The sequence below is a fragment of the Varanus komodoensis genome, unplaced genomic scaffold (assembly GCF_004798865.1).
Source record: "Varanus komodoensis strain SLA01 unplaced genomic scaffold, ASM479886v1 scaffold41, whole genome shotgun sequence".
NCBI classification, from domain to species: domain Eukaryota; kingdom Metazoa; phylum Chordata; class Lepidosauria; order Squamata; family Varanidae; genus Varanus; species Varanus komodoensis.
Window position 1 is genome coordinate 166,859 of NW_025335954.1, and position 8,790 is coordinate 175,648.

Here is an 8,790-nt window from a genome sequence, read left to right on the forward strand (position 1 = left end):
CCTTCCATGCAAAAGTGAAAAACTGGTCTCGAGGGCCACAGAGTTGATACGACTCTGAAAAAGCCAGTCCCCTGCAGAATTGCAGGCTCTTTCCAACATCCCCAGCCCATTCTACGCTCGCAGCTGCTTCCGCTGTATGTCATCCTGCCTACATAGGTGTGAGCAGTTTAATGAGTGAGGCAGCCTCATATTTTCAGAATACAGTTTTCATTCAAAATTGCACAAACAAATTGCACAAATTGCACAAAATTGCATCATCATCATCATTTAACACTGCAGGGTGACAAAACCAGGCCATTCATTGCCACAGTTATTTGGGGCAGGGGTGGGGGTGGGGAGTGGTGGGTGAGGATTAATAGGAAACCCATCCCTCCGTTCTTCTAACACAGGAAGTCTGACACAGCAGCATGTGACCTCCCCCATACGTCACCCCGCACGGTTCACTTCTCCATCGATTCCAAGGAAGCGCTGGTGACAAAGCAACGAGCCTCTTTTGTGGGGAGCGGGGTGTACTTGGCCAGGGAGAGAAAGCTCTGAATTTGCTTTTGTGGTGGAATGGGGGCGATGGACTAAGGAAACCCGGGGAAAGCTGCTTAATTCGGCGAGGCATTTTTTGTGATGATGACCGAGTGCTGGGTGCCGGTGGAGGAGCCCTCTTGGCCCATTTGGTCCTTGGGGATGTACCTGACCACAACAGAGATGAGCTTCCCTCGGAAGTTCTTACTCAGGAAGTTGTACAGGATGGGGTTCACCACACAGTGGATGAGGGTGAAGCAGTCTATGATGTCGTAGAAGAAGTAGAGGAAGTCGAGCAGGTAGCAGTGGAGGAAGATGCTGGTCCCTTCGAGGGTGAGCAACAGCAGGACCAGGTGGAAAGGCAGCCAGCTGACCAAGAAGACCAGGATGTAGGCGTAGATGAGCATGCAGTGCTTCCTGCCCTCGGGCTTGTTGCAGCGCTTGATGTGCCGGGCCGTCAGGATGTTGAAGGTAGCCATGATGGAGAAGGGGATGAGGAATCCGATGAAGAGGGTGAGGAGAGTGAGCACCAGGGTCCACACGCTGTAGGTCTCCAGGGGAGCCATGAAGAAGCACATGGGCTCTATGTCGTTGGCCAGCTCCATGTGGGCCACCTCTGGGAGGGGGATGATGGCGGCCAAGGCCCAGATGCAGCAGCAAGTGACCCGACGCACAAGGTGCTGGTGCCGGTGCCAGAAGGGGGAAGACGTTGTCAGCGATACGTAGCGGTCGACGCTGAGGCACGTGAGGAAGAAGATGCTGCTGTACATGTTGGCAAAGTAAAAGTAGTGGGTGAAGCGGCAGAGGAAGCTCCCCCAGAGCCATGTGTAATCCAGCATCACTTCCAGCATCCAGATGGGTAAGGAGAGGATCACCCCTAAGTCTGCAACGGCCATGTTGACGATGTACAGGTTGACCAGGTTCCTGTAGCTTCGGGTTTGCAAGTTGACCCAGATGACCAAGAGGTTCTCCACCAGCCCCACCACAAAGATGATGAGGTAGAGGACAAAGAGGGAGACCCGCTTAGCATTTGCACTCAGCTCCAATTCGCAGAGGTTGAAGGTGTGGTTGAGCAGGTGCATGAGCTCCGTCAGGTTGTGGTAATCCAAGTACTCATTGACAGGTGAGGAAGCCTCAGGCTCTCCCATGCTGACAAGAAAGATGAGCTGCAAGTAGAGGGAAAGGAGAGTTCAGTGCTGGTAGGTCTAGCCAGGGTTTCCCCCTCTGAGCCAAAAGAAGGATGAAGAAAGATAAAGGTCTGTCTGTCTGTCTGTCTGTCTGTCTCTCTCTCTCTCTCTCTCTCTCTCTCTCTTTCTTTTGTTTCTATCCTGTCTTTATCCAAGTGGATTTCCAGACAGCTTACAGCCAGAGCATAACAGCATATTAAATATGGATATAATATACAAAATGAACAATAAAATAATTCTAACTATATGATAAAATAATCAACGCTTAAAATAATAGTTACATAAAAAGATTTTGGCCTGGCACTGAAAAGAACAGACCATTAGCACCAGATGCACCTCTCTGGGGAGCAGGTTCCAGAGCTGTGGTGCCACTGCAGAAAAGACCCTTCTTCAGACAGCCACTCTTCTGATCTTCAAAGAGGACTCCCGAAGAAGGACCCCAAACAAAGATCTTAGCGTTTGGGCTGGTGTACATGGAAGGAGAGGTTCCTTCAAATATTCATTAGCGAAGTCACGCATCCTTCACATCAGTGGCACAGCAGTGCTCTGATCCTTTTCTTATTTTAGCGCTTATATCCATGTTGGTGCACTGCAGCCTGGATTTGGAAGACATTTGCACTGTGAGGGTAAGTGCACCATCGCTCCACCGGGACTCTCTTCCTCTACCATGGGCTCGCTCTTCCCATGTGCACCGGCAGCTCCCGCAGGCTGGCCAGCATCCCAGTCCCAGGTGCCATGCTGGGGGTAGAGAGCCGAGAGTGCACGAGCAGGGTCCTTCCCAAAGGGGCGCGGGATCCACTTCCGAAGGGAGTGGGGAGAGGGGAGACAAAGGAAAGGGAGGAGGCAGAAGCTTGGCAGGCCAGTCGGGGGTTCAGAAGGTGCCATTGGCCCTCGGGCTGTGTGTCTCTCAACACCTTGATCATGGAAGGTCTCTGCTGGGAATGGTGCTGCTGAGGCCAGGTGTGGAAGCGGAAGGTCCTTTTGCAACCCAGCAGAGGCTCACAGCCCACTGTGTCCGATGGTGCTGTGCAAACCCAGTCATTGTTTGGAGAGGAGGCAGGTGGATGAACAGTGCATGAGTGGATTACCCTGGAGGAGACGCTCCTGCTGTCTATGCCAGATGGCTGCTGCAAGAAGTTTCTTTTGCTGTGACTCGCCTGTATGCTCCTCCTGGTGCATCTCTGTGGGAAAAGAGCCTCAGCAGAGACTTCTATGTCAATGCAACAGGGACCTAAGCATGTTGTTTCAAATTAAGCCCCTAGGACTTACTCCCTAGCTACAAATATACTTAGAATTGCAGCCTTAATTTCATAGGCACCAAACAGACTTTCTGCTGTTTGACAACTGCAGTCAAATCCAGAACAGAACAATTGATGAGGAGCAAAAACATTTCCAAAGGTAAGATAGGCAGGTGGACTACATGGCTGCACCATTACTGCTATTTCTTCAAGCATATATGCCTTGCTTCTCCTGAATCTAAGACAGCTTACTGTATGGCCCTACCCAATCTACATAAATATATAAACATTGCATTGGAAACAAACTCCATCTCAGCTGAACTGGTTAAAAACACAACTCAGAGTGTATATATAGAAGGGATGCACTCTTTTCACCTACCGGCCACTTGGAGGAGTTTCCCAAGACAGCCTCCTGCCTGGACTCTATGTTGGTGCTTGCTTAGCTACACAGATCAAAGACTGCAGGTTTTGATCGTTAGGAAAGATGCTGCGCATGCATTCATTTGCTGAGGAGCCCCTGAGTGCCTGCTGTTGCAAGGGGTTCAGGAGCACATTTGGGTGCCACGCACACACAGATACACGGTTTTCACAGGCGTCAGGCATGCGAGACCTCGTCTCCTGGACCGACTGAGCGTGTGACTGACCAGCCTTCTGACACACTACACACAGCCAGGAATGATGGACTGGCCTCTGGCAAGCCGTCTTGCAGAGGAGCTTGGCCACCTCTGCTGATGTTTTCACAGAGGGACCCAGGGATCCCTCATGTATTCCCAAAGGGCCAGGGGTCTCCATGCACACCCCCCCCATGGCCCCCAGGGTGTGTCAGGTGATGAAGGGATCAGCAGCCAACTCTATTTTCTTCATGTAGTCATGAGGGTGCCATTCTTTGGGTGAGCTTAACATGAAAAACTGCTCTGGGCTAATAAATCACGTTCTCGCTGTTGCGATACGTCAGGGATCTAGAAGCAGTTTGGATGCACAGCGGGGGAAAGAAAAGAAAGCCAGTGCTGTTTGTGTGCCTCACCAGTGCAGAAAGGTGTAGTGTTACTCTAAAGCCTGCACGTCCCTTGCAAAAGACCACAAGTGCAAAGTCCCTAAATACTTACCAGCACCACTGAAGGGCAGTCCTATTTAGAGCAGACCCACGGAAGCAAAAGGAATTTAAGTTAGAGCCACACTGGATACCGTCCCTATAACACACTGTAAGGAGCTGCCTTAGAGGCAGGGCTGCGTGAAACTCAGTTGGACTATCGGTCCATTTGGTTCAGCATTTCCTGCACTTGCCATTCCCCATCTGGTGCCCTGCAAGTGAGTCGGGCTATATGCTGGCTGGGGATGATGGGAGTTGCACTCCAGCACATTTGCTGTCCACAGGGGAACACGTGGGTAAGGCAAGGCTCCCCTGGTTGCAGCGATGGCACTCTGCGTTCCAGGCAGGACCCTTTTCCCAAGTCACACCACTCCACTCAGATGGCTGCCCAGACGCTTTTTGAATGTCTTCAGTGAGGGAGAGCCCACAACCTCTCTGGGCAGCTGGTTCCACCGGTTCAGCCAGAGCCAATGTGCCCTTGTGGTTAGCAGACTTGCAGCCAGACTGCAGAGGCTGAGGCTCACTCCAACTCAAGACCTGGGGCCAGTCGCTCTCCCCCAGATTTCCCTACCTCAAAGGGTTGTGGTAAGAATTAAATTGAGGGGAGAATCCCATATGCAGCCTTGAACTTCAGTGCAAGCAATGTGGCAGAGAAACAAGCAGACTCTAAATGTAATGACCTGTGTGGATGAGATGCCTTGCTGGTACTTTGCCCTTGTTCATGAGTGAATCCCCCAGAATCCTCTGGGTCCTGCCCAGGAGTGAATCCCCCAGAATCCTTTGGGTCAAATCCAGCTCTTCAGCACGTTATGCATTAGAAATAAGTAAAGATCAGCAGTGAGTGATTATGTTTACGGATAGACAGGTGCTTCCCACATCTTTGGGAAAAGATGAGTGATCATTCCAAATACCCGGTTTGGTTTGAAAGTATAAGGGAACTTCCAGATAAGGGGTTGGACCCAGACTCAGTCATACTTAGGAAGACCCATTAATATACACAGATCTACTCAAAGTATGACCACATCTGCATCCAACCTGGATCTGGATCCAAGGGAAAAAGGCAGCATATAAATATAATTAATAAATAAAACAAATAAGCCTGAGGATTTTATTATGCAGCTGTATGGCTTTATTTACAGAATTTGACAGAGGGCTAGAACTTCATTATTTTCAATTTGTAATCCTCCCCTTTTTTCTTACCACTTTCCCCATCTTTTTTTTACCAGAAAAATATTCATGGATGAAAAGACAGATCTGCAGAATGCCTTGCTTGGAGGCATCCTCACCAAAGAGAGAAAATAAAACCAACATCTTCATGCAAGCAGCTTTCTAGGGTGCTTCCTTCTCCCCCCACCACTCCTCCCCAGCCAACCACTTGTGCACTAATGCACCCCCTAAACATTTGGGGTTGCACCTGGACTAAAAGAGCAATTCTAAGTGGGGAAGAAGCAGTGGGGCAGACCTCCCACTTCATCTACAACTCTGTCGGCTTGGGTGTGTCAGGACACAAACAGCGTGCAGGCAGGTTTTCCCCCACACCTCCAATCCTCCCCTGGAGCGCCTCGCACTAGCAAGGGTGGCAAGCTTGCTCTGTGGGCATGTCCTTGTGTGTGCTCATGTGCGCCAGCGGCTGCACCCTCTGGGTCCAGGCAAGGACACTGTATTAGAAATGCCCCTGGTCTGAACTGGCAGGAGGGGCTGCCCCTGTAAGAGGCATGTGCTGCACATGTGTGCAGAGGAGGCGCATAGCTGATGCAGGCGGTAGGAATCTGCTCACTTACTGGCTACGTTTATCCACCGTCTCTCTGCAAAGGCACTCAAGGCAACTTGCCCTGGCAGGCAGAATCCAAGGGTGCTGATGCCTCTGCTTGCTCTCTTGCACTCGTCCAGTTCCCATCAACAAGTGGCACCTGCCACCCACAGAATGGAGATTTAGCACTTTTGGGGCCAACTGGAAACACCCTCATTTCTACAGCAGGCGGGCTGCCAGAGCTCAGTAAAAGGGCTCTGCCAACCTGCCTTGATCCAGAAAGGAGTGTTTCTGCTTGTTTTGCAGCTTCCTCTGGGAAACGCTGCAGCTCTGCATCACAAGGGGTGGCTCCTGTTTATTCACAGAATGTGTGGGGAGCAAGAAAATTGGCAGGGGGATATGAGCCCCCTTTGCCCTTTATTTATTTTATTACCTTTTAAATTTATTATTCAACGTATATTCCACATTACTAGCTCAAGGGCTTTCTAAGCAGATTACAATAGAATCTATTGTATATAAATCTACTTGATAACCCACCTTTCCTCCTCCACCACCACCACTGACAAATGGTACTCAAGGTGACTAGCAATCATAACCCCCTTTAAAAAGAATTATGCATCCAAAATGCTTGCATGCTGAGCTACAGTGCTTTTGTTTTCCCAGCATGTGTGAACACCCACATGTGCAGCTCTAGAAAAACATGCTAGTTTTAGTGCCTGGTGTAAAAATCTCTCCAGAGGTCTTTCCATGCCTGCCTCCCAAGACCCTTCCATCAGAGATGCTGGTAGGGACTAACTATGGGATTTTATGTGTGCTACTGCACTAGGATCCGTTTCCCACAGTGGAACTGAGTTTTAATGATCTGGGGACCTGACATTGACAAGAAAGCAGTGACTGGCTTGGTCTGAGTGACAGACTAAGCATGGCTTAAACTGGTTCCGAGGGCAGCTTTTGAGTCAACTGAATGCGTGGTCGGGAGCCGGGCTCCACAGAATGCTTCCTTCAGGAAATACGAAGCCCGAAGTAGCATCTGCCTTGGTCAAAGGAAGACTTCTGCACAAGTCAAACCCTTGCTTAGGCTATCAACACAATCTGACCTATAAAAAGTATTGTCAGGCTGCAGAGGGAAAACTTTTTTTAAAGAAAGGTGAAGCTGGTTCAAGAGGATTCTTGCTCCCCATTTTATTATACACATGCGATTTTGGCTCACTGTTGCCTCCACTTAAACAGGTTTTGCACATTTTTGTAAAACTGAAAACACTGAAAAAATAGACACAAGTGAAAGGCGCATTCAATGCTATGTGCACCAATGCCTTTCTCAAACTGACATTAAAAAAGAAAGCACTTTTGCTTGCTTCCATCCTTGGAGAAGACTGAGTGGAAGAAGATCCATCACTTGAGAGCTGCTTTCACTCCCCCTTTCCCCAGTCACTGGGTGAGGGAGTAATCTCCTACTTCAGGGCATTTGGAGGAAGGGGGAAAAACTCTATTTTTATTTTTTTTTTGAAGGAGGAAAGTTGCCATCTGTAACTCTGGGAAACAAGCTTAGTCACTGGTGAAAAAACAATCTGGAAAGCATGAGGCTGGTGTGCTGCTTACCTTACTGGAAGCCAAAGATGATGGTGGATGTGCGGCAGCGAAGGGCTCTTGGTCTCTCCAGCTTGGTAGCGCCACTGAGCCTTAGGCAGTCTTTCCAGCAATGTGCGTCGCTGGCTTGATCCTGGAAGCTTTCCCCCCTCCTACCTTCCTCTGCACAGGAAATGAGCATCAGGGTCTGTTACCCTGTGAAACACAGCCTTGGCACAAAAGGCAGTCTAACGTGTTCCCATCCTTGAATGCACACAGACTGGGCTCAGCTCACTGGGCCTCGGGGATGAGCACACAAGCACATGGGGAGGGGGAGAGGGGCCCCCTGCAGAAACTTTCGAAGAACAACAGAGGATGCAGGTGTTGCCGAGCTCGATTTCCTGCCTCTGCTCTGCTGTTTGGAAGTCCCCTCCCTGCTTGCAAGGGCAACCAGCCCAGGGCAAGCCAGGGCCAAAGAGCTGCTGGTCGCCTCAGCATCCCTGGTGAGACATCCAGATGGCACTCCGTGGCATTTCCACTCAGCAAAAGTGGGTCAGCGGAGGCGAGGGCCTGCCATTGCTCTTCATAAAGTAGGACATACATGGAAAAGTGTTGGAGAGTGATGTTTGTATGGAGGCTTCGTTGAAGAACTGCAGTTCAGTAAAAATTTCAATGGATTTTAACTAAGGTTTTAAAAATGTGATTGAGTAAAGAAGATGATTACTTTCAGTGAAAAATTTCTTACTTTTTATTTATTTTTTTGTACTTGTTATTCTGCGTAGTATTTGTTCAGGGCCCCTTGGTGTTTTCTTTTGCTACATTTTCTTTATTTTTCTTCTTCTTTTCTCTTTATTTCTCAAAATTTACTGTTATTTAAAAGAATGATCAACAGCAGCAGCAACAGCAACGAATAAAATAGGGCATAAATGAGGATCCCTCAGATGTTTTGGCTATTTCGGTGACAGACACTTCTGTCCCTTGCCGTGCTTCCACAGCAGTGTCGGATTCTTATGTTGCAGGTCGCTGTTCCTCAACCAATGCCTTTTTGATAAAGCAAAAATGTTGATGGAGACCATCTGGGAGAGGCAGAACTGTGTCAAAAGAAGCATGGTGGAGCCAGTGCCGGAGCAGAGTTGACAGCATATTTTCCGGAACTTCCCATGATTGCGTCTGCATTATTCCTTCACCGAAGCAATATGGATTGGAACCACACGGTGGTGGCCTGGAGGGCAGAGAATTTGGAAAAATCCTGAAAAAAAAGTGAACTATTTTTCAGGAAACCTTTTAGTCTTTGGAATAAAAAAAAAGGAGGGGTTGCCTGCAAATTGTCAGTTTCTTTCTATCTCCCCCTTTTTTCCTTCTCAACATTTCTTCCCCTCTCTAGGGGCAGCCGCTGATTTGTTTCTCCAATATATGAGTGATCCCCAGTCTGAGGATGACAGA

At 49.0% G+C, this 8,790-nt stretch overlaps 1 protein-coding gene across 1 annotated transcript; it reads right to left on the reverse strand.

Moving 5' to 3' along the window:
• Nucleotides 1–284: 284 nt before the first annotated feature.
• Nucleotides 285–7,446, reverse strand: GPR182 (G protein-coupled receptor 182). The gene is made up of 2 exons (XM_044443243.1): nt 7,381–7,446; nt 285–1,682 (listed from the first exon to the last, which is right to left on the reverse strand). Exon 2 carries the CDS (start codon nt 1,662–1,664, stop codon nt 594–596), a length of 1,071 nt encoding a protein of 356 aa, XP_044299178.1. The 5' UTR covers nt 1,665–1,682; nt 7,381–7,446; the 3' UTR covers nt 285–593.
• Nucleotides 7,447–8,790: the final 1,344 nt, after the last annotated feature.

Coding starts and splice junctions, on each gene's coding strand:
- GPR182 (XM_044443243.1), bottom strand. CDS start 1,664: ATGGGAGAGCCTGAGGCTTCCTCACCTGTCAATGAGTACTTGGATTAC.